The 24566-nt window shown below is 45.2% G+C and overlaps 5 pseudogenes, 14 gene segments (V, D, J or C) and 2 further genes; all 21 read left to right on the top strand.

Annotated features, from left to right (window-relative positions):
- Positions 1–8667, top strand: part of Tcrd (T cell receptor delta chain) — a 213126-nt gene extending 204459 nt beyond the window's left edge.
- Positions 1–24566, top strand: part of Tcra (T cell receptor alpha chain) — a 1796232-nt gene that overhangs the window by 1722565 nt on the left and 49101 nt on the right.
- Positions 4474–4545, top strand: Traj61 (T cell receptor alpha joining 61; annotated as a pseudogene). The gene is given in 1 exon segment: positions 4474–4545. A coding segment is annotated over 1 exon segment (72 nt).
- On the top strand, positions 5402–5454 carry Traj60 (T cell receptor alpha joining 60; annotated as a pseudogene). Its single transcript is given in 1 exon segment — positions 5402–5454. A coding segment is annotated over 1 exon segment (53 nt).
- Positions 5602–5663, top strand: Traj59 (T cell receptor alpha joining 59). The segment is given in 1 exon segment: positions 5602–5663. A coding segment is annotated over 1 exon segment (62 nt).
- On the top strand, positions 6749–6811 carry Traj58 (T cell receptor alpha joining 58). The segment is given in 1 exon segment: positions 6749–6811. A coding segment is annotated over 1 exon segment (63 nt).
- On the top strand, positions 7976–8038 carry Traj57 (T cell receptor alpha joining 57). The segment is given in 1 exon segment: positions 7976–8038. A coding segment is annotated over 1 exon segment (63 nt).
- Traj56 (T cell receptor alpha joining 56) lies at positions 8732–8794 on the top strand. The segment is given in 1 exon segment: positions 8732–8794. A coding segment is annotated over 1 exon segment (63 nt).
- On the top strand, positions 10908–10970 carry Traj55 (T cell receptor alpha joining 55; annotated as a pseudogene). Its single transcript is given in 1 exon segment — positions 10908–10970. A coding segment is annotated over 1 exon segment (63 nt).
- Traj54 (T cell receptor alpha joining 54) lies at positions 11459–11512 on the top strand (annotated as a pseudogene). Its single transcript is given in 1 exon segment — positions 11459–11512. A coding segment is annotated over 1 exon segment (54 nt).
- Traj53 (T cell receptor alpha joining 53) lies at positions 12113–12178 on the top strand. The segment is given in 1 exon segment: positions 12113–12178. A coding segment is annotated over 1 exon segment (66 nt).
- On the top strand, positions 14785–14850 carry Traj52 (T cell receptor alpha joining 52). The segment is given in 1 exon segment: positions 14785–14850. A coding segment is annotated over 1 exon segment (66 nt).
- On the top strand, positions 15708–15750 carry Traj51 (T cell receptor alpha joining 51; annotated as a pseudogene). Its single transcript is given in 1 exon segment — positions 15708–15750. A coding segment is annotated over 1 exon segment (43 nt).
- Traj50 (T cell receptor alpha joining 50) lies at positions 17059–17121 on the top strand. The segment is given in 1 exon segment: positions 17059–17121. A coding segment is annotated over 1 exon segment (63 nt).
- Positions 18155–18213, top strand: Traj49 (T cell receptor alpha joining 49). The segment is given in 1 exon segment: positions 18155–18213. A coding segment is annotated over 1 exon segment (59 nt).
- Traj48 (T cell receptor alpha joining 48) lies at positions 19277–19337 on the top strand. The segment is given in 1 exon segment: positions 19277–19337. A coding segment is annotated over 1 exon segment (61 nt).
- Traj47 (T cell receptor alpha joining 47) lies at positions 21271–21325 on the top strand. The segment is given in 1 exon segment: positions 21271–21325. A coding segment is annotated over 1 exon segment (55 nt).
- On the top strand, positions 21807–21867 carry Traj46 (T cell receptor alpha joining 46). The segment is given in 1 exon segment: positions 21807–21867. A coding segment is annotated over 1 exon segment (61 nt).
- Traj45 (T cell receptor alpha joining 45) lies at positions 22300–22359 on the top strand. The segment is given in 1 exon segment: positions 22300–22359. A coding segment is annotated over 1 exon segment (60 nt).
- Positions 23159–23219, top strand: Traj44 (T cell receptor alpha joining 44). The segment is given in 1 exon segment: positions 23159–23219. A coding segment is annotated over 1 exon segment (61 nt).
- Positions 24211–24267, top strand: Traj43 (T cell receptor alpha joining 43). The segment is given in 1 exon segment: positions 24211–24267. A coding segment is annotated over 1 exon segment (57 nt).

Consider the following 24566-nt stretch of genomic DNA (forward strand, 5'->3'; position numbering starts at 1 on the left):
GGACTATTGCTTGCTCTCTCCATTTGCCATGGGTGCAATAGCCTTTCTTGTCGTCCTCCATCTGCCTCCCTGTTCTAGCTATCTAAAACCCTTACCTCGTTCTTCAGCAACCTCAGCTCCGCTCAGTGTCCCCAGCCACTCCAATTAGTTACTTACTCGTTGCCACCCTTGATTACATCTGTGTTGAAATTTTCCCTCAGCTTGATACCAGATTTGTTAAAAAAAAATTACTTTTTTCCATCTCAACACATATGCACACACACACATGCACACAAACTAATGACAACATTCAATTTTTCACTGATCCTGATGTATCCCAACCCCCAGTTCATTGTCTTTCAGTAAATAGATGTGCAGTAAAAGAACACTGCTTCACTGAAGAGTTCTCCAGTGGGACTCGGCAGAGGGTGTTTCATCAGTAAGACCCTTGCCTAGCATACATGAGGCTCTGGGCTCCATCTCCAGGGGGAAAATGAGACAGAAAGAAAGAGAGGGGGGAGTAACAAAAATACAAGAGAACAGCCAATGGTTACCTCAAATGTCTGGAACATGCTATATTTGGAACATCACTGTACATTTTTTTAAAAAGAAGTATTCATTGTTTATCTGGAACTCAACTTTCACTTGACTTCCTGAATTGTATCTCCATGCAACCACGGGCATGCAGAGTTCTCAAGAAAAATATCACCTGGACCAGCAACCCATTGTGAGCATCCATAAGGATGATGCCCTGGATGTTGGAGAGGAAGATTCAGAGGAAAAAGGATGCTCACCTTCTCAGGGGCTACCACTTGGAAGAATCCTTGCACACACCCAGCCCCTGCTGACAGAAGTCATTTTCAGAGCATCCAGGTCCCCAGCCCAGCCCTAGACTAAACCATCTTCTTGATGAATAGCTGACTACTCCTCCTATTGCCCAACTTCAGGGACATCTGACCACACCCAAGAACACAGACATGGGCTCCACAGGCCCTCACACAAGACACGTACAGTCAGGTGCTGGACACTGTGCCGGTGGTGTAAGTGACATCTCTCAGCTCCAATGTCCTTCTAACTTTTCTTGAAAGGCATTCTTCAGAAAGGGCACTTCTGAGAAGGTCACACAGTAAGTCAGCGAGGCTTCTGAAGACACCCTGCCAGGACTATACCACCTCCAGCGCCTACTTATCAAACACAGATTAATATAGCCCTAAGGGCATTGTTCTCAAAACTATTCAGAGAGAATGCTAGTTAAATAGGAAAAAATGGCTGCTAAATTTAGCTAAAGACTTGTTCTATCAATCAATGGTTTAAAAAAAATCTAAAGACAATATCTTTTCACATTTTCAAATGCGTGTGAGTATGTGTTTGTGTGTATGTGAGTATGTGTGTGTGTTTGAACATACTAGCATGTGTTGTCCACAAACCACAACATACATGTGAGGTCAGAAGACAACTTGAAGGATTCTATTGTCTCCTTCTACCTTGTGGATCTGGGGATAAAACTCTGGCCATCAGGCTGAGTAGCAGGGGCCTTTAGATGCCGAGTTATCTCACTAGCCCAAAACATCTTCTCTTTATGCTGTCAGTGCTGCAAACACATTGTCATAGAGCACTGCGCTCCCCAGAGATTTGAGCCAGCTATCTTCTCCCCAAAAACCCAAATAGCCTGAGGAACATGCAAAACTGGTCTTTATGCCCACTGTTCTTAGGCCTCCCAAAGGTTGTAACTTTTATTTGACTGAGTGAGCCCAAAGTTCTGTCCAGATTTTGTAGCCCACTGTTGACTTAATGCTCTCAAGAGCTCTAACCATCTCCCTAGGGCATTGCTGTGTGCAGCAAGCAGCTCTCAGGTCACTGGAAGTTTTCAGGCATCATCAGCAACCTAAAAACCAGGCCTGACTTTCCTTAGCTTTAAACCACCAATCAAGAGGGGTAAACAAACCTCCTTTATCCTTCTGTCTGAGTCTTGATAACCGCTGTTACTAAAATAGTTAGGAAGGATGCAAGAACCATAAGACAGAGAGAAGGGCTGCAAAATACTATTGTCTGATTGTGACCCAGCCATTGTAATCAGGAAGTCAGCAGCTGCAGTTGCCTGCACTGAGCCTGCCAATCATGGATAAGGACAGATCTCCTGGGGCCCTACCTCTGCTGAACTATTGGATAATGGTGGATTTGGGGTACGGTTATCTTCATATGTGTACCCAGCACTCATCATAACCAGACTTCATTGGATAGCTCCATACCCATAGTCACACAGATGGCCCTGCCCTGGCTTTACTCAGTGGAACACAAAACTAAACACAAAGTCATAACCATGGGAAAGGGACCGATAAGGCAGAAGGGGGATGGCTGGAGGAAGGGAAAGATAGAGAAGGCAAAGTGAAGGAAATCAGAACGCATTGTAGATATGTATGAAATGGCCAAAGAACAAATGTGGTTAATAAAACAGGGGAGAGATGTTTGTTCTTCCTTCCAGTGTCCTTTGAGCTGGGTGGCTTTGTTTTTTGACCTCACAGCGCCCCCTGCTGCTCTAACTAGCCCATCTCCATAAACAGGTCATACTGGAGTTCAAAAAAAAAAATAGGTCAAAGAAGGAAAACACTCTCTTTTCACAGCTGATCTCAAAGCTGTTCTCTGTCTCCATTCCCCATCATCCCCGAGACTGATACCTGCTTCTGTATTGGTCCTATGAGCTCACTATTCACCAGTCAGTAAAAGAGGACGGGCTTCAAGGATAAGAGATAGTACTCTAAGAGACCCAGAGAAGTGGATATTTTCCCTACAAAATGATGAATACAGGACACTAGCTATCTTGTGGAATACTCAGATATGTGTCTAAGATGGAAATCTCAGAAGCATTTGGAATGTGTGTGTGTGGGCCAAGTGTCCAGAAAAGAGCTTTGACATCCCTGTCTTCCTGTGGCACCTTCCATTCCAAGATTCCTGGGGACAACCTGGCTTAATGGATACGAAGAAGTACACCAACGAAAGACAAGGACCAGCACATCTGCAGGCAGAGATAATGCAAAGGCTCCTGCTTTGAAGAAAGACCTTGCGGATTTGGGCAAGAATAAGGATGAAGAACTCTACCATGATGTTTCCCTAGTGCTACTCTCTATAAAGCTTTTAAAAAACATTCTGAGGGCTATGGGACATTCTACTATGTCACGGATGCCATCTCTGGAGCAGCCTGTGGGAAGAACAGCCCTGGCTCAACCAAGTCGGTGATACCTTTTTTTGATGGGACTGTGACTGACTCCTGCAGGTCAGAATTCTCAGCCATCTGTGGGGTCTATTTCACAGTTATCCTTCTGATAATCAAGCCCCAACAGGTTGCATCTCACTTATGAAGAGCTGACAATTGGTAGTGGCTCCCTGGAGCACACTGGTAAGAAGCATTCTTGGGTCCTGTCTACACTCGGAGAGAAAGAGAGCTCTTCTATTCACACGATGAAAGTGAGAGGAGGAAGCAGGACCACACTATTATGTATTTACCTTCTGTGCATGAGGTGTCCTTCCCTCTAAGTCCTGCAGAGAGACTAATCAGAGCCAACTCTCTGTTGGATTATCCTTTTGGTAAAGGGCAAATTTTTCCATCTCTGTCTTTTCCTTGGCTTCCCTGGGTATCCCACGGGCCATTTCCCTTGCTATCAATTGCTATTGCCTGCAGCATTGGAAATAAATGAAGGCTTTTTATCTCTCATTTGCCATGTCCTTCTTCACTGTGCCATATTCACTATTTAAGAGGGAGAATCATTCCCTGGGCCAGCCAATAGCTTCTGTGGGGAGAGAGTGCCCAGGAAAAGTCCTGTTCTCTTGTGGCACGTGAAGGGAGAAGCAGACGGCAGTACTAGGACCCAAAAGCCCTGAATTCTAATCCTAGCTATGATTCAAACCTACTTACATGACCTTGAGTAAATTTGTCTTTACCTTCCCAGTGAGCAATTTGCACTTGGCAATCCAGGGCTCTCACTCCAGAGTCCCACTATATAGAACAGTGATCCTGTCCCAAGACTTTAAGAGTTTATAGCACCGAGTGCATGCTGCTTGAATTCTCCCATTGCCCAGCAAGAAGAGAAAGGAAGGCATGTTTCTCTATTGGAGGGTAACAGAATGTCTTGGTTTAATGTGTGCAACTCATCGGAGCCTGGAGGTCCACGTCCAGATGCCAACTTGAAATCCAGTTATTATTGCATCTGGAGAGAGAGGAGTGCTGAAAACAGCCTTTGGCAAAGCCATCAATTTGGAAGGAAAAAAAACTGCCTGGTGTGATAAGATTTTTGAAATCTTATTTATCATCTTTATCCTAAAATGAACTCTTCTTCCCCCCTACTTCTCCTCCAAAAGAGGAAAGGAAGGCAGTCCCTTCTCAGGGAAGATGGGCCTCTCTGAGGAACACGGAGTATCTCTTTGGAGTGAAGAAAGAGCAAAGTCATTGCCTTTGAACCAAGCTGACGGCAGGTTTTTGTAAAGGTGCTCACTTCTGTGGGTACAGAATTAATAGGAAATTGGCATTTTTTTTTTTGGAGCCATGACTGGAAGACTCATGAAACTCAGCAAGTAACATCTGACAGAATTACTTTTTTTCTACCTGAAAATTGCTGGAGGGAGATGGAAGTGTTCCTTCAGGAATAGTAACAAAATATGGATATTTAATACAATTCAACTTAACAAATACTTATTAACAACCTACAATTTTCCCACGAATCATCCAGGCCGATTTCTAAAAAGACATTGTCAATGTCCCAAGAGACGCAAAGGCTTTTGTCAATGGACCAGGGATGTGAACGAACAGTAGTGGACTTTGTCGTGAGCCTAGGACATAGTTAACAGTGGCCCTGAGTGATGTGGCTTCAGAAAGAAAAAATGTGCATCACATGGGTAACCTTCAACACCAGGTAATTAACAGTGTTCTTTCTGACTGGCTCTAGTGTGTGTTCACTCACTTTGTAGGAAGAGTTATCTCCCCAGTTGCATGTTTTCCTAAGCTAAATCCATAGAGAGAAAGTGTCTGAAGAATGGTATTTCTGAGTGAGCTCCTGGTACCCAAGGAAGTACTCTGTGTCTTTGTGTAGTAGAAAGGGAAGCCTGGCCTGCCTCATTTACTTTATGGCCCCCAGAGCTCTCCTTCTCTGATCTGGGTCAGTAGTGAGGCACCAAGAGTTGCCTTCTTATCATCTATAGAACAGAATGGGCAAGGAATCGCCTAGCAAGGTTTCCAGAAATAGTCTCCAATCCTTGTGAAACCAGAGACAAAGTCTGTCCTTCTCTAGGCCTGCACTAGTAAAGAGAGATAGTCTCAAATGACAGTCCAAGATGCTGCCTCCCGTTCCTGCTTCATCTCCCTGGAGACTGACCTGGAGTGTGAGGGAAAAGTGTCCCTGCCCCACTCTAAGGCTCAGGACCCAGCACTCTGCAAGAAGCACTAAGGACCTCTACTTTAGGTAGGAGCTTAGTAGCTCTTCAGCCTGTTGAACCTCGCTCCAAGGAGCCTCAGCAGACCTCAGTCCATCACCTGGGGCCTGGAGCCTTGGAGCACACAGGCACAATGAGTTGCCCTATCCAATGGGCGGAAGCTGGGAGGTCAGTTTGGGATTCAAGGACAGACAGCCCATCCTACTAAAAAGAGAAGATAAAGCTACCTTTGCAACTGGAGGGTATGAAGCTGAGGAAGACCTGTGTTTAAACCAAAGGTGTCGGTTTATTTGCTGGGTTTGAATTATCTGGATTCCTTTCAGAAAATATACCTCTCCCTAAGGATTTGGTTCCAAAATTCTGACTTCAGACTTCTAAGAAGATCAAACACGCAGGCAGATGGTAGGGTTGGAAACACCATTTCCCAGTATGCTAAGCAGAGACCTACTTTTCCTTTTTTTTTTTTTTTTTAACTTTTTGTTTGATTTTGTTTAGGAGATGAGGAGAATTAGATGAGCCAGGGGGTAAAAAAGGCACGGCATTTTTTTTGAATAAATTAAATCCAGGAATGCAAACGAAAAACTCAACAGCTTAGAAAGTCCTTAATGATCTCCTAATGCTTTAATTTTGCAAATAAGGACAGTGAAACTCAGAGACATAGTGAAGTTAGTTGCTCAAAGTCACACAGCTGAGACCGATACCCAAGTCCAGGGCAGAACCAAGATGCCTCATAATTCTGACCTGCCCGGAGCCAATGGAGGGAAACAACACTAGCCGCTGCATGGCCGCTACTTGTATACATTTAAGCAAATGTTAGCCAAAATAAAATGTCAGGTTCCAAAAAGAGATAAGACCACTGTGTTATGGCTGGGAATGGGAGAAGCTAGGGAATCAGGGAGAATAACTGAGTCAGGGCAGCAACTGAACGTGCCAACAAAAGAAAGGGACAGCTACCTGCAGGAGCCGGAAAGGCAAAAAAAAAAAAAAAAAAAAAAAAAAAAAAAAAAAAACATGTGCAACACGTGCCTGGCCTTCAGATACTGACCAGAACTCCCTGCACAGCTGACCTAGAGGAACTTACGTTAGGTGAGACTGCATGATTTGATGGCTTTGGACCATGGATGGTGTGATAGAATTGGCTTGCAAAGCCTTCCAGCATCTACAAGTAAAAATCGCATCTCTGGACACGATCTCGGCCCCAGCACCCCAGGACACCTAAAAGGATGGTATCGCTTATTCCTATTCTGAAACTCGCACAGTGGAGGAAACTTCTAGTCCTTGGGAGCTCTGCAAAGCTGTGCTCGTTCAGTTGATGCCACGAGTTTTTGCAAAGCCCTTCAGTGCAGTGTGCAGCAAGGCACTGGGTCTAAGCTGTCATTTGGGAAGGGGGCAAAGCTCACAGTGAGTCCAGGTAAGTGTGAGGCTATCTAACCATCTTTCTAAATGCGATTTGAGAATTTTTTTTTCTTTCACACCAACTGATGGGCATGTGGCTTCTTGCTTCTATGTCTGCCAAAATTCAAGTCCAGTCAAGCTAAAAAAAAATTAAAAGTACCTGATCCACCCGCAAGTGGATAAAGCTCTGTCCTAATTCCCACAGAACCACACAAACCATCCTCCTATCCCATAACACTGTCTGCAGCTCTTCTGTGCTTTTAATGCAATTCTGCTTTTCAAGTGAAGAGATGGGTTTATAATTCTACAGTCTTACACGGATTTCCAAATTTTTAGGTCTTTATTTTTAAAGAGGAGAACGTGCAATGCACCTGACTTGGAGGAAAATAATAACGGGGGTTTGCTAACTACTTGCTATGTGCTTCCTATACATCATCACACTGCAAGTTCAAGACCAGCCTGGTCTAGATTGTTAGCTCCAGGCTACCCAGAGTTTTATAGGGAGACCCAGTCACAGAAAGAAAAAATAAACCCTAAAAGAATAAAACTAAATTTAAAAAAAAAAAGAAGAAGGAAGAAAGGAAGGAAGAAAACAGGAAGGAAGGAAAGAAGAAAGGACAGACTTGAAACTTAGTTTATTACATTCAAATACCTGAAATAAGTGCTTACTAATGAAAAGCTTGTGTCTGGGGGAAAGCCACTGGTGCTTTGCTCTCTGTAGTTATAAAAACCAGTGCTACAGAAGTGTGTCTCACAGACAGCCCAGGACTGACTGGACAGACCACTGCCACCCAGTCATAAACTTCTGCTCTCTTACAGCACCATTGATAAGTTGTGCCATTCTCCCATTTTGCAGATGGGAAAATTGAGGTTAAAGCACTTGCCCAAGGTTTCAAACTCAAACTCTGACTCCAGAGCCTTGAGCAACTTTAAATTAACTGTAACCACCAACCAAGTGGCTTGATTACTTGCCTAATTAATAAACCATCTAATAACTCTTTAGGTAAAAGAGCAATCAAGTATTTTCCATTGTTCCATTTAGGGATAGCCATATAATTGCGCAATTGCACAGCACCATGATTTGACCTTCGTCCTTTCCCTGGGAGACTCACCGGGGCTCTGGCTCCTATCGGCTAGCAGAAGAATCTAGATAGTATTTGTAAGGCAGTGTGTGGGTGTGTGAATCAAGGAGGGTCTGCGAAGCTCATCTTTGGGGAGGGGACAAAGCTGACAGTGAGCTCATGTAAGTTGTTTTTCCTAGTTTCTTTTTTACTTTTTATTAATTTATTTTATTCAAGTCTTAACTACTTATATTCCAAGTTACACCCTTGGAACCCTGATATGCTAACTTTCTACTCTGACTTACAACCAAAGTCTACATCACAGCAGTCTCATGAACTGATTCCAATCCAAACAATGGCTGGGATATTCCTGCAATGTACAGGGCACTGCCGTTGACCCCACATGCTATTTATCTGTGAGGCATGACGAGAATAACATGGGACCATTGCACTAGGAGTCGGCTGCTATACACGTGATATGTGTGTGTGTGTGTGTGTATGTGTGTGTGTGTGTGTGTGTGTGTGTGTGTGTGTGTGTGTATTACAATTGGTGGGATTTTCCATGGAACTAAAAGAAAATCAACTGGTTCTTTGGGCTTCTGTTTTTCTTTCTTATAAAAGGGCACAGAGTGAAGCGGAGTCTGGATGTTTGTGTGGCAAGGCAGGCAGCAGTAGGGGATGGATGCTAACATGATCCCAGCAAGGTGGCCATAACCTCAGGAAAAGCAAGGCCTCAGGTAGTCCACAGATCCTACCACTGCTGCTCCTTGTATAATGCTGGCTTCATCAGTTAGATTTCCAGATCAACAAGTAAACGTTGAAGCTTCAGGGGAGGTTTGGACAACTGAGTTTTTGTAGAGTCCCGTGTCATTGTGTGGCTACTGGAGGCAATAATAAGCTGACTTTTGGTCAAGGAACCGTTCTGAGTGTTATACCAGGTACGTTTTGATGACAGTTTCTTGTTTTTAAACATAAGCCGTCACCTTTAAAGTTTCAGTGAGGAACAACTGAGCTGCCCACTTATTAGTATCTTTCACTGTGTTTTGCAATGGCACTGTGGGCAGCCCCCAATGAGAGAGCCTTTAAGACTGTTCTCAATACTTCCAGGCACTTGGAAATGTTGGGTCTGCTTCTGTTAATGGGATTGTGTCTGACTAATGGCTGCTAAATTGAAGCTTTAGTATTCAGGGGCAGAATGCATCTAGAGTGGAGGGAGAGGGAGGAGAATATGGGCTGGACCCAAGGTGATGGTGGTCACAGCATGAGCGAGAGGAGACAGTGAGGTGCATGCTGGTCACTGAATGGCCACCTTTCCCTTACATCTTTGATTAGCCAAGACTTCCATGTGGGCACAATTAGGAAATGAACTATCTGGACTCTATAATGAAAACTCTTAGAACAGAGCCAGTTAGGTAAAGTTCTATGAGACCCTTTGGTATTGACAGTAATGCAAAGCTGATATGTAGGGTCATGGTAACATTCAAAGCAAATTTCAAATGAGTCAGAAAGACCATGACTTTCTGAAACTATGCCCTCGATGGCGCTCACTGCCGTGTCCTAGCTTTGATGGCGCTCACTGCTGTGTTCTAGCTGGGTCCTCCCGGAATGTTTGCACCCTTGCCTGGACTGAGTTCCATGCATCAGAGGAGACCCTTTTTGACACACACTCTCTCTCTTATGTGCTCTTGCTGACAAACTGTCCACTGAACTTACAAGTATGAAAAGGATTCTTAAGGCCACATGTATTAACGACCCTCCTCTTCATCCCACAAGGCTCAGAGGGACGTTATGCATGCACACAGAACAAACTTAATTTCAATTAACTTCAGTGTCACTGAAATTTCACTTTGTGAGACAATTTCTCTTTTCTACATGAATGGAACCCCATCCCTAACAATTATTTCGGTTCACATTGCCTCACAATTCCAAAATGCTAACTACCCAATTGGGTATCTCCAAGTAAATCCACGTGCATGGCTGAATTATTATCTACATTAGAAAGGCCAAGATCAGCATGTCCTCATCACCAGGCTGCTGCCTCCATTTGACTTTTCTGAAGTTCCTCACCCTTAAAGCAGTATCAAGCAGAAAACTATTTCCGTGCTGGCCTAGGTCTACAGGGGCTCAAGGTGCAAGCAAGTCAGCTGCTACATTTCTAGACTGGCTTGGCTATGTAGAACCCTTCAAACATTAGAAATGATTTATATTTATATATATATATATATATATTTATATATATATCACACAAACACACAGCTCTATTTTATTTACAATTCTCATACTTCTCAAGGAACTGTTTTAAATTCTTTCTCAACCATGTCGCAATCTCTTTTCTCTTGGTCCCTTTATTTGTGATGTGTGTGAAGATGAAATATCCATTGAGGTTCAAAAAACATCCCTGAGATCTGTCTTAATCTTTCCCCGCCAGAGGGGTTCAAAAAAAAAAGATAGGAAACTGACATTTGAGAAGTAGATTAAAGAGGAAATCCAAATTAATCCCAAGGAATGATTCTCAGTAGATAGCTCCTTAGACATAGCCTATCAGCCCCACAAGCCTCATTGCCCAGTTGTCTGGATTGCCTGGGACAGTTGTAATGATGGTCGTCCCAGACCTGTCTTGAGCAGAAATGTCCATCTCTAGCCCCCAAAAGTCCTTGCAATTTGTTTTGTTTCGGTAGCTTGTCATTCTGCACAGTGTTCTGGAAGTAATAGAAAAGTGCATTAGGGAGCTCCCGAGATGGAAATGAAATGGAAATTTAGATTGTAAATATATGACCGCAATAAATAGACAGCAAGGAAAATGACAAAGCGATTAGAAGCTTAGTACATTTCTCTAACCTAAAGGGGTGTTTCTATAAATAGTTTGAAAACTATCAAAGAGGGGCAGGAGGAGTCGGGGAGAGAGACAGGCGAAGCGATTGTCTCCTAATCCCTTCATGTTGCACAACTGGAAACTGAGCGGAGAAGGGTGCCTCTAGTCTCCTCTCAAGACTAGAGGGCACGTGGGAAGAGTCCTCTGGAGTTGGTTTTGAGGGTAGCTCCCTGTTAGCAGCAAGGCTAACAATGGCCTGGCTACGGGTTTGGGGGGAGGAGGGAGATGAGGGATGTTGAGAAATAAAATCCACCTAAGCACAGAGGGGCAAGAGGATTTCTGGCAACGGGCTTCTCCCTGGCTTCTCCATGAACCTTTTAACCTTTCCTGTCTTAGAGCCCTGTACTGGGTCTCTGAAGCGGAGACCCTAGAGTCTGTCCGAAAACTTTAAGTAGGAAGCCAGCTTAACTTCACTGCGGAGACTTTTAAGTGCAAAGATTCTTTTAATCCAGCTGTTTTAGAGAAAGCGCTGTAACGGCTGCATGAAGGGCGAGAGGGAAAAAGTTAAAATCTACGCAAGGAAAGCAATAAAGACGTTAGATGTCTGACAAAGCAACCAGAATTTCTGGTACATGTCTGCAACTGGTGAAGGAGAGACCTTTGTAAAGGACAAATGAGCGCAGGCGAGGAGATGTAGCTGCACCCCTCTCTGGTTTGTGAGGCTCCTGCCATTCCCCACAGCAGACCTGACTGCTTGCCGAGAACCTGGCTGGGCTCCCTCAACAGAGAGGAAAGAGGCCTGGCTTCTAGAAACTGGTGTTTGGGCAAGGGACAGGCTGACCGAGTAAATGTGGAAGCCAAAGCTGCTTGTAGATCTCCACAGCCACCGGTCGAGCCGGCTGTGTCCTCCTGGAGAGGCGCATGCGTGGTTTGCCTACTCCTCCAGAGCAGCAGACCGGGAAGGGTGGAGAAAGCTCCCAACCTCACATCATATGTGTGTCCCTGATCCTCTTTCTCTTCTGAAATCTGTTTCCCTGGGACCAGAAACCAGGGAGTTGATTATACACAATTTCAATAAACAGCAGAGAAATGTGACCCCAAAAGTACAATAAACTAGAAACTGCAAGAGCACCAAGCTGGAGAAAACAATTAGGGAGGGAGAGAGAGAGAAATGGCGTACCAAAATGAAGAAGGCAGCTTAGTCATAAAAGAGCAATAAAAAAAATGTACTTAAGACTAAAGGTATAGATTCAGATATAGATATTTCAAGTTTGTTTATCACTGCCCTCCACTGGCCTCTAGAAGCCTGCTGCGCTCCTCACAGCCTTATCCTCAAAAAAAGCCCTGCAAATTTTATGTAGCTTGGTGCAAGGACAAGAGCAGCCAGGGTCCTACTACAGGAACAGCCCTAGGTCCTGTTTTTGTAAAGCCTCCCCAGGCTGTGGGAACAGTGGAGGCAGCAATTACAAACTGACATTTGGGAAAGGAACTCTCTTAACTGTGACTCCAAGTAAGTATTACAGGAGCGGCAAAGGGATACTTCTCATTCCAAGAACCGCCCCTCTAAAGCACCCCCGCTTACCTTCTAAAGCTGAGCGGATTTATTACAGAACGGTGGTCCCCATCGCCACTGTACAAAGACTAAATTGCCTCTAGCCAACGATATCCCAATCATTCATCTTAAATGAAATCTTTGCTACAGGGAGGCACATTGAATACAGGATCCAGAGGGATGTAGCCCAGGCCAGAAAGGATTTTCCAGAAAGATTGAGAGGAAATTGGCATGTTCTGACTATGCAAATTTAGTGACTCAGAAATAATGTAGATACTAAACCTTCCCCCAAATGAGGAGGGACCCTGTAATTGCATTAACTAGTGATGGGAATTCTACACTATGATTTTATTTTAACCTCTCTCTCTCTCTCTCTCTCTCTCTCTCTCCCTTTCTCTCTCTCCCTCCCTCTGTCTCTCTCTTCCTCCCTCCCTCTCTCTCTCTCCCTCCCTCCCTCTCTCTCTCTCCCTCCCTCTCTCTCTCTCTCTCTCTCTCTCTCTCTCTCTCTCTCTCTTGGTTTTTCAAGACAGGGTTTCTCTGTACAGCCCTGGCTGTCCTGGAACTCACTCTGTAGACTAGGCTGGCCTTGAACTCAGAAATCTGCCTGCCTCTGCCTCCCGAGTGCTGGGATTAAAGGCGTGCGCCACCACTGCCCGGCTCTCACTCTTTCTCTTAAAGGAACTGTTCTCAGTCCCTCCTGGAGTTCTTGAGGTCTCTGTGGCAGAGACTGTTTGGATCACTAGGGCAGAGCACTTATCCCCTTTTATCTTCTTAGTAACAAAATTAATGATTCCATTTGAGACTGCATTTACCTGAGACTAGAAAGATCTGTCTTTCCTCTCAGCTGTGAGAGCAGAGCAGAGCAGTCTCGGCTTCGCCTACAATCCTGCCCCTCCCTAGTTAGGATGTGTGCATACTGAAACCGTTAAAGTTTTTATAGAAAAGTCACTGTGATTGCTATTGACCCTTTTTGTAAAAATCTATGTTGCTGGTGGATTTTGAGAATATACTTGAAGACTGACCTGTTCTAAAATCCAGCTAAAGTAAAAACAGGAAAACTTGGAAGGGCAAGTTTTACTAAAACATTGGTAAGCCAGTCTAGCAATGCAAAGAAAATAGCTGTGAAGGTCAGGCATCCTCCAGGCGCCCTGGACAGTAACTGCATGCAAGGTTCCTCTGTGCAGTGGGCTTTTCTTTGCAGTGACTTTAAGGCAAGGCTGGGGCCTCAGAAACCCATGGTGAAGTTGTTTCCTTCTGTCTACAGAACACAGATTATTGCCATAGCAGCGCTTAGGTGCCCACACAGCTGAGAGTTAAGAGCAATCATCCTATTTGACTCATGTTCTATGAGGTTAATGGAGAGGATTTGAGACAGTAAATACATAGGAAGGACTGCACAAGTCCCTGACTACTCTATTCAAAGCAGATACATACTTCTTAGCCTCTTTGTCCACCCTCCTAATGACAGTAAGCAAGCTTTAATTCTTTGCTAATAAATAATTGCTAAGGGGGCAGAGCAGCTTCCATAAATTTAGTTTTTTTTTTTAAAATGTTTAACAGTTTAAAAGTCAAATTGAGTTAAAGGGCTAAACTATGCCATCTAATCAAACCAGGTGAATTTTGCTCTTTGCAATGTTCTGTGGCATCCAGCCACCAACAAACCCCCAGATTCCCATGGCTATCACTATTAGCGCTAGGAACTTGGTGTGTTCACGGAATGAAGTTTACAGCTCTCTCAAGTAACTCTACAGGAATGTTTCCTTGGGACAGCCCTCATTGTCTCCACTGTAGTGTCAGGCTTGCCCAGAAAGGTTGCACACCTCTGCTGAGATCACAGGGTTGCCAGGTCTTTCCCCGGATTGAGGGTCATCCTAAAGCAGCCAATTCTATTAACAGATAGTTCAGTGTATGAATAGAGCTCAGAGCGGAGCTTTCCTGTGGGCTGTTGCTTTCTGTCACTTCAAGACAGACAGAAAGCTACTCTGTGTGGTAGCTCAGCTCCGTGTACCCACCATTTCCCTCTCCTTTGCTGAGGCGAGAAGGGAGCTAAGGAGAGAGCGTCTCTCAAGGCTGGAGTCTAAACCTCATGTAATTCTAGTCAGCCTCCAAATGGCGGAACACTCTCCTCCTGTCTCCTCGTAATCAATTCATTGTCATCAGAAATGTGTGACACCTTGAGGGGAGGGAAGGACATGCCTTGAAAACCGAATAGAGAAATTGTCCTGAAAATGATGTTGTAAAATGGAAATGAGACCTTTAGAAGAGAGACACTGAACACGAGAAACCAGTAAGGCTCATTATGAAACCAGAGGACACAGAGGTGGGGGCGGGCCCTGGGTGCAGTCCGTCAGTGTGTCTGAGCCAAATGTAGAAATGGTCTCCTGACCTTCAGAGAATTGTACTCAGCTTCATAGGCCCAGGCCTTTCTCGATGAGTTTACTGTCCCTAAAATGAAAAGATAAAGGTGTCTGCGAGGCTCAGGGTTCCGCCTAGTGTCATTGTAAAGGTATCTGTGGTCCTCGGGGGTTCCACCTGGTGTTTTTGTAAAGGCCCGTGTTACAGTGCTAACACTGGAGCTAACACTGGAAAGCTCACGTTTGGACACGGCACCATCCTTAGGGTCCATCCAAGTAAGTGAGAAAGGAAATGGCAGCATGGTGGGGAATTCTGAGCTGGAACCCTGGCACCAGGTTTAAAAGGATTGCATGTTGTTTCAGAGCCACGCTTTGCTTACGTAAACTAAATGTTGTTCAAGGTCCTCTGTCATCTGCAGTCTCCTTAGCTCTCTTCCCTTTGTCAGAATAAAGCTGATCTTGAAAAAGCTAGAATCTTTACTGCGCTCAGAGCCTTCTCTGAAGTGAAGTTCTAACTTTTAGGGGGAGGAGAAACCCTTGCCAAATGACTCCTGGTGATCCCATCTTATATTTTCACAGCATCCCTATCAGAAAGGTCTCCCTTATAGAAATCCTAGACTATCCTTGACACAGTAAAGGCCATCGCCACTCGTGCCCTCCACATGGAGAGAGATAATTAGAACAAGGCATGAATAGACATATCATACATACTCAGTTCAGAAAGGTTTTTTTTTTTTTTAATGAAGCAGAGAAGGAAAAACAGAAATCTGGGTGGGACTATCAGGTCTCATTTCAAATCCCTCCATGTTCCCTGCATGCATCCAACTTCATCTATAAATGCAAAACTAGAAAAAGAGAGAAAGGGTGGACAGAAAGAAGTGGTCACTGTGCCTGTTCCCCATCACTGAAACCACAGGTGAGGGATTGCAATTAATTCCAGAGTATCCAATCCATGACTTAAAACCTTTCTTCTCATGGTAACTTGTATCCTTGTCGATAATTAGAACAGACAGGAAGACTTGGCTCTGGTGTGCTTGCAGCTGGATCCTGCTGGGAAGAGAGGGAAATGTGACTATTTTTTAAGATGCATAAAATTCCTTCTGTCGTCTGTTGTAAAACCTCCCACTGCAGAGAGATATGAGACAGTGTGGCAAAGCCCATATATGGAAAGAGACACAAGCTGGAAGGGCCCCACTCAATGTCCCTGGCATATCTTCATTTACTTTCCCACTGCAGGGCTTTTAGATCTTCCTTGTAGGAATCCTAAGAGAACCAAATAGATATGAATTAAAGGCAGCCTGGAGCTTATGGGTGTTTCGAAATAATAAATTCAATAAGTGGCAAGCAGGAGAGGAAACAGTTAAAAAGCAGAAACAGGCTTTTTGGTGAAACTTGAGAGGACTGAATTAGGAGGTGGGTATCAGAGAACTACAGTTGCTATCCTAGGGTCTCCACCAAGGACAGTGTCTTCTCACGAAGAGACGTGTGGCCAGCCCTGTGTTGAACCAGCTTCTCTTCTGCGAGCAGAGAGCATAGTACAGAGTCTTAGGTATGTGGAGGACATATCCAACATCATGCTTTTTATCTGACCTTAGCAGCATAGAATCACACCAGGTGGGTGTGGAGAGAGGCTGTTACCAACTGCTCTGAGGTTCAATGTGGGGCTGTTATAAATGTCTCAAATGTGAAAGGTATCCTCTGGCAAAGTCTGGTTCTATTGAGCAGAGTCCAGGTTGTACCAATATTACTCATGTTGCTGTTGTTTTTGTTGTTGTTGTTGATGATGATGATGATGATATTGTTGTTAAGTTTCCCCAAACCCAGGAGTACGAGTGCCAACACTGAGAAGTTGACATTTTAGCTCAGGATCCAATTGGCTGAAATATGCCAGAGGGGTCTGAAAGGCCAAGGGTGTCTCCAGAGCATGGCCTTTGTTGTTAGCTCTCTGGCAGTTGTCATTTCAGCAAAATGCATCCACTTAGAAAGGTCAGCTCTTCATTAGCCAGACAAATGAGAACAACATATTGACCAGAGGGAAGGTGCAGGGAGTCCAGATCTCGGCTCTGGCGAGCCTGGCATTTCTAGCCCTTCAATCACAGGGTGCTGGTGAAGCTATGCTGTCTGCGAGAAGGTAGATCGATGAAGCCTGAGGACCTGGTGTCACCAGGCTAGCTTGGAGATGGAAATGAGATACGGATGGAGGATAAGGGTGGGGGGATCATAAAGATGGGAGGAGACCAGGGAGCTCCATGGCACCTTTTAAAACCTGCAGTGTGTCAGAGGTTCTAATGACACCAAGGAGAACTGCAGGCACCCAGCAGGTGTCCTGTTATTCCCAACGGAGTCTGTTCAAAATGTTTCCCCTGCTCAGATCTCATAGGCTGAACAGGACCTGAGATGCCGTTTGAAATTGTATCACAGAAACCTGGGATCTTTGCTTTGTAAGTCACCTGCCAGTTTTTTGTAAAGGGTTGATTTGCTGTGTAGCATCCTCCTCCTTCAGCAAGCTGGTGTTTGGGCAGGGGACATCCTTATCAGTCGTTCCAAGTAAGTTCGCAGGCTGCCTGTGGGGCAGTGGTTCTCAACCTTGCTACTACTAGGGTCCTTTAATGCAGTTCTTCATGTCGTGGTGACCCCCAAACCACAACATTGTTTTCGTTGCTACTTCATAACTGTAATGCTGCTACTGTTGTGGATCACAATGTAAATCTGATGTGCAGGCTGTCTGATATGTGACCCCTGTGAAAGGGTCCTTAGATCCCCAAAGGGGTCGGGACCCACAGGTTGAGAGCCACTGCTGTGGAGTACGGTGCGATTCATAACCATGAGCATGGAGCCCAGTGGCAGGGTTGGCGAGAACATAAAGCTGAGGAAACTGAGGTCTATTAACTTTCACTGGAAAAAGAGGTCAACGAATAGCAAACACGGGTTTGGTCCTTAAATAGTGCCGTGGAGGGTATGGGCCTTGAGAGTGGAAATGAAAAGGCCTTATCTGAGGTCTACTACCACCTTCTCACCATAAATGGGAGCTGAGCAAGATGGAGAGAATGACAGACATGGAAGGGCTGAGGTGTCTGAGAAATGAGGCAGGGTGAGGGACAGCAGCGTGGTCCTAGCTTCAGTCTGGATTAGCCTAGGGAGAATGAGTTGTTCTAGAAGTTTAATAAAGAAATAAAATCCTCCCCAGAGTCAAGAGACTTCATAAGGAATCCTAGGTTTAAAATGTGTTTCAGAGTCATATATGCTCAACATATGGAGAGAGAAGAAGCCTTAAGAATAAAAGGAGAATTTAAATACCCAAGCATAAAACAAATGGCCTACACTTAAATTAGACAGCAAGCCACAGCAAAGGCTTGTGAGCTGTCCTTCTAATCCCCTCCCAAAAGGAAGCCACCTTCCGACAGCACGGGGTCACAGGTGCTTTAAGACCTGGAACTTTCTCCCTCTAATACTCTTGTCAAGTGTCCTTACAGGGAAAGTGACAACCAGGCTGTCACTCCCCACTTGCCCACATGGGGGGCCCAGGTGTAGATTCTAGCTCTGTCTTCTGCTGGTTTTTGTTGAGGTTATTGTCACAGTGGAACACGGGTTACCAGAACTTCTATTTTGGGAAAGGAACAAGTTTGACTGTCATTCCAAGTAAGTAAAAAAAAAAAAAAAAAAAAATCTGTCACCATTCTGTAGAATTCTGAACCTGCAGAAGGAGCTATCAACAGTTCACTGCTTGGTTCTCTTGATCCTGGGTAGAATGTTCTAGAACATTGCACGGGCCTCTTGCCTTCCCCTAAGGATGATCCTGATGCCAGGACAGGTCCTCATTCCTGTGGGGAGGGGGACAATGGATATTTGCAGTAATCGTCTTCTGTCTTGCTCACTCACCAAGACTGTGGTGACCAGAGACATCACCACAGTCCACAACTCAGGAGCAGAGGGTAAAGGGGTGACTCAACTGAGGGGAGAGGGACATAGGCCATGTGAGGACAAGGAGAAACTTCACACAAAAAAAAAACTGTCATCTGGGGAGGTGTTGAAGTGTGAGCATGGCAGAAGTCACACCCCCCCCATGCCCCCGGCTTGTATCTCAGCTTAGGCATGGACACTGACAGAAAGGAGGGTTCCTGTCCTCTCTGAAGACGAATTTAGCAGAGAGTCACTTGCCAAGCTCCCCTAATGAGCCTGTTGTCTCAGTGGATGCATTGGGCAGTGTTAGGAGAGTCTTTGCTGTTGCCGAAGGGAGTAGACTCACAAGACGTGCAAGGTGGGGGAAGAACATACAGAGGCTGGACTGAGGCCTCCCCATGCTTACATAGCAGCTGTGCAGCTTAGTCTTCATGTGGGTTCTGAACTGGAGGCAGAGGGGGGTGGGGCAGAGGGGCTATCCCAAAAGCTGTTGCCTGTTTTGGGATATGTTCTGGGCTACTTTGTCTGCCTCCGTGGGAAAGGACGCACCTAGCCTCACGCAGACTTGATGTGCCAGGGCAGGAGGATACCCGGGGTGGGGGGCAACTCATTCAGAGGAGAAGGGGAGAGGGGAGGCAGAACGGTTGTGGGAGGGGGTGACCGGGAGGGGGTCAATGAGTAGGATGTAAAGTGAATAAGTAAAATTTAAAAAATTAGAAATAAAAAATAAGAAACAGGGTAGGGGACTGCAGAAAGTATACAGAGCTGGCACGGTGGATTTTGTAATGGCTTGGCACACTGTGCCAACTATGGAAATGAGAAAATAACTTTTGGGGCTGGAACCAAACTCACCATTAAACCCAGTAAGTATTTCATCCCTAGTCAGGAGACCAGCCGCTTAGGTTTTAGGGATCAAACGGGGCTACGCAGGCTTAGGGAATTTCCATGTCCTTTGTCATTGCTGATAGAGAGAGGTGTATTTGAGTTTTCAAGGGTAACTCCAGCCTTGAAATATTTAATTCATAACTAGAAAATATGATCCGCAATCCCGCTTTTTGCTGCCCGCATCATGCGCTAAGGTGACATGTGACGAGAACTTAGGATGCCTGCGTCTCTCTTTTATCTTGTATGGTGATTTTTACCTCTGGATGCTGGGGAAGTGTTTGGGAGAAACAGTAGAAACGTAAGCTGTCAAGGGGACATAGAGATTCAGACAGAGAACTCCTGGCAGAGCAATGTTGTAGAATCAATCTGGTGCTGTGTCTCTTTTTGCAGACTGCAAAGATATTGGCAAGGTTGTGAACATGGATACCCTGGGTGAGACAGGGGTACCCAAGGTAGAAAGAGAAGCACCAAACCCGAAGAGGAAATAAATTTAGGGGAAACTCCAGGTCCTCCCCCACCCCCAAATGGAGCCTGTCAAATAGCTTATCTTAATGCCTTTGAAAGCATGATACAGGCCAACACAGCAGTTCGATTCACAGCTAGGAAACAGAGTTTAACCTTGAAAACAAATACCTTCTCTGTGGACTATGCTGCATAGTATTTGGTATCTGAATTTGCAAAATTGGAAGCTAAAGTTAACTGCTGGAAATCCTCTGAGATGAGACGAAGTAATAAGGCACAAAGGCAGGGTGCATACTCACAGATACAAAGGCAGGGGCTGTGTGTATCCACAGAGAAATGTGCAAACATAGACACAGATAGAGTCCTCCTACCTACAGCTAAAAGCTGCAATGTTCACCATGTCTGTTCACCATGTCACCAAAGGCATCACAGAGCAGAGGAAGCGAGAACCACAGGGCTGGAACCTCTCTCCTACGTGGGATTTCCCAACTGTCCCAACCACTGTGATTCCTGAAGGGAAGCTCTGCGTTTCCACATTAGAAATTAGAAGCCCGGGTCTTGAGGATTTGTATGGCTCAGACTCTTACAGTGAAACTTATACTATCAGTCACCTTCTAGTGAGGCTGGATAAAGCACTGTTAGATATCAAGGACTCTCTCTCTCTCTCTCTCTCTCTCTCTCTCTCTCTCTCTCTCTAGAAAAATGGTGTCCTCTGAATCCAGAGACAGGTAGCTCAGAGTTCTTAAGAGTAACAGCGACAGAGCTAAGCCACAGGAGTTGGGGACCCAGTAATTGTCAGCCTGCTCTTTCCCTGATGGCACCGTAGTTGCTAGAATCATTCAGAGAAACATGTCAAGGTGAGGCCATAGCACACCCAGGGGAAACGCAACTGAGAACAACTCAGAATAGGATATTTTACCCAGAAGGGGACAGACTACCTCTAAGCCAGCTCCCAGCTCCAGATATGCGCAGATACCACGCTGAAGCTGTAATGAGTTCGCCCTCCAAACAGACCTCCCAGAGGTTTTTAAGAGGAAGCAGTTACCGTGGGTTTGGAGCTGGAGGACATCACGGCAGATCGGAATAGTTTAGAACTGGAAGATCTGATAGGACTAATGAGATGAAAGAAACTTCTGACTTGAGGGCAAGAAAAGCCCTAAAAGAAAGGATACACGGAGGTGTGTGGGTGGTAGCGTTTATTTATCCCCAGCTAAGCAGTAAAGAGCAAGCAGCAGCCACATTCCAATACACTGTTGACCATTTCACATTTGTAAGGTTCTGTGATTAGTATAATGTCTTTAGCTTTCTGGCCAAATACCATGGAGTCCCAAATGTAAAGCAGGGGAGCCTCGTCTTCAGCACCCACACTCCTCACCCACCTACCCTACCCCCACTCCACCCACACTCACGCTCAGGGGCAGTTTTTGTACAGGAGTTTGAGGCTGTGTGGACTATGCAAACAAGATGATCTTTGGCTTGGGAACCATTTTGAGAGTCAGACCTCGTAAGTACCAAACACATTCTGATCTCCCACCATCCCAACCTGAGCTTCTCTGTACACTGAAGAGACTAACTTAGAAGTGCTTGGGTTCTAAGAAACAAACAAAGCTCCAGGTGCAGCGCAGACAGATCACTGTGTGGCTCACTTAAGGATCTACACGCAGTGCCTTGGGGAGCAAGGCAAACACCAAATTCACTGGTGTGGCCCACAGCTTGGAAACTGAGTTTAAACTTGAATTTTTTTTTTTTTTTTTTTTTGCCATCGCTGTAGACCATTGTGCTTGCTCTTTGGTGTCTGGATTTGCAAAATGGAAACCTTGGACTGTGGTGTTGAGCTTAGAGATTTGTCCTTAGCCTGGGACCTGGGTGTGAGAAAAGATGTGCACTGCTGGCTGGCAGGCACTCTGCATCAGCAGATGTGTTGGTAAGAAGCGGCTAATAGCGAGCACCAGCCCTGTTTCTGTGCTGTTATTGGAGACAGTGAGAAAGACAGCAGTGTAGACATGCTGGCTTTGGGGATGGGGATGAACTTGGAGTGAGCACAAAGTGAGGTCTTTTCTGTGCCTTTTCGTATTGTGTTTGACATTTGTCCTCCTTTAGATTCAGATATACAAACCAGCATCATGTTGTGGTTGTTGTTGTTGTTGTTGTTGTTGTTGTTGTTGTTGTTTTATAGTCTCTTAAATACTTTTGACTATGGTCCCCCATGCTACCTACCCATTCCAGGTAGACAGAAACTTCCACAGAGTCCATAGAGGACATGTCCAGAAGACATGGACAGTGATGCAGTCAGTACCTATATAGGGCCTGCACTCCCCAGCCCTCTGCCTTGGCAAATATTTCACGCTGGCAACAAGACAGAGAAAGAAGTGATCAGAGAGTAGCAGAGACCAGGGTTATGAGCTGTGCTGCCATTTTTCGCTCAGGATGTATGTTTCTGTCAGAGAGGTTTATGTCAAGGCTTGCCTCAGGGTGTGAATACAGAAGGTGCAGATAGACTCACCTTTGGGAAAGGAACTCAGCTGATCATCCAGCCCTGTAAGTGTTTCTGCCTGGGAGGTGGGAGCCTAAATGAGAAGTAGACAGGGACATTTCCAATCCTCCTTGCAAGCCTCTGGTATAACTGCCACCGTGGATACTGTCTGAACTATATAGAGGACATTGAGCCATATAGATGAAGGAAGTGATGTAGTCCATACTTAGGAGGACTCTCGAGATTTGTCCCTTGTCACGGTATCTGACTGCATGCCCATTGTGGTACATTCTAGAGTCCAGCAAACAAAAGACAGAGACATAAAGATACGCTGGACACTTAGCTAGCCACATCTTTGCAATGAAAATGATTTTCACAGGAAGCCTTGCAATGGGTGTGCTCATAGAGCCTCACTATTTCTCCTCTTCTGTCTCCGTGGCTTAGCTTTGGCTCACTCAGCCTGACTTAGAACCTAAAGTAGAGCATTTATTAATCATTAGGTTTCTCGGCTGCATCACTCATAAAAAAATGACAAGACAGACACATTAACATAAAACCCAGAAGAGAGAGGGCAAAGGGCTCTATCCCAGACATGTTCAGAGTTGAACTTGACAACTCCTTGCTTTAATCAACTAGCCAGTGCCTATGACCAACTAAGGCCAAAGGGCAACTGACCGAAAGTGGTCATCACGCCATCATCTGACCAGAGCCCTCTAACCTCACCAGAGATGATACTTCAGAGTTCAGGAAAGCTTTCCCCAGGCGGGCTGGCTGGAAAGAGGCCATGGGAGCGCTCTGAGGCAGGCAATGGAGGCTGGCTGGGAAGTCCAGCACTGGGTTTCTGATATGGAGTGTCTCACAGTGGTTACTGGCAGTGGTGGAAAACTCACTTTGGGGGCTGGAACAAGACTTCAGGTCAACCTTGGTAGGTACAAGGAACTGTGAAGTAACTTGACTGGGTATTCCTGTAAGAGAAGGCATCTTCTAGAGAAGTCCTAGCTGGGAACCATCCCTCCTGCCTTCCGGTGGGAAGAGGCCTCATGGAGGAAGGCAGCTGCCCTCAATTATCAGTCATGCTCTCTTGCTTTCTATCAGTGAGCTTGTCCCTTCGGTCTGTGAGAGCAACCTCTGCTCCTGGCTTCTTCAGGCTTCCTTGTACTGCGTGTTTTCCCTGGACAGTGGGCTTGGAAATTAATTTATCGCCAGGACTTTGTCACTTAGCAACAGGGTGAGAGTGCTCTCAAATAGAAAATAGCAAGTCACTCAGACAACCTCCCGAGGGTGATGAGTTTAATGTGGAGAGACGGGCTACTGTGACCTATTAGTGGGCACTCTGGGGGGACCCTAGGGAAACTTGCTTCCTTGTGTGAGCAACTTCCGGGAGGACTCACCTTGCTTGTCTCTCGGTGGAGTTAAAAAACGGAACCTTGAGAGCAGAATCAATTGACAAATCTTCCACTCCAAAGCCCTGCCATGTCTTGATATTTACCACTAATGGAGTGACTGGTGATGATTAGCATGATGTGATGAAGATGAGGGCTTTGAGTGTTTTTGGTTTGTTTTTTTTTTTTTTTAACCCATGATTAAGAAGCAAATAGTAGAATTTTTGGAGCAAGCCACCAGGCAGTAGTCCCTGAAGACAGCCGAAGTACCTGGGCATGATCTCTTTCTGGGTTGCTTTTTGTAGTGTTCAGGGACCTGTTTGAAAGCTAATGACCTGTTGCTGAGTACCAGTGTGTGTTCCAGCTAGGTATGCTGCCTACACTGACAAATACAGACACTCCCAGTGTGGATGTGTAACAAATAGCCCTGGTGCTGTAGAAAGAGAGTATGGCATGCCGACACCTCTGTTCTCTGTCCCTACCGTACCTGGGAGATAACAACAAGAAGTTTTTGTTAGAGTGTGTATTACTGTGGCAATAACAACAATGCCCCACGATTTGGAGCGGGAACCAAATTATCAGTAAAACCAAGTAAGTAAAGGACTGAGGCTACCCCAAGACAAAGTGAGTGTGTGGCTTTGCTGTTCTGTGCAGTTTCGGTGGGTGCATGTCACTACCTCCAAGATCACTGTGCATAACTCTTATGGGCCTCTGTTAGCTAATGAAGTCTGGCCATTCCAAGGATTTGGTGAAGAAGTAATTATCATTACTGCTTTCTTTCTTCATTAGCTCAGAATATAGAGAAGTGCTTAAAGGTGATTTATAAATGTAAGACTCATGTTTGTGTTAGATAATATTAAAACCTAACAATTCAAAAATCAGGCTTTCCT

The sequence above is a fragment of the Mus musculus genome, chromosome 14 (assembly GCF_000001635.26).
Source record: "Mus musculus strain C57BL/6J chromosome 14, GRCm38.p6 C57BL/6J".
NCBI lineage: Eukaryota > Metazoa > Chordata > Mammalia > Rodentia > Muridae > Mus > Mus musculus.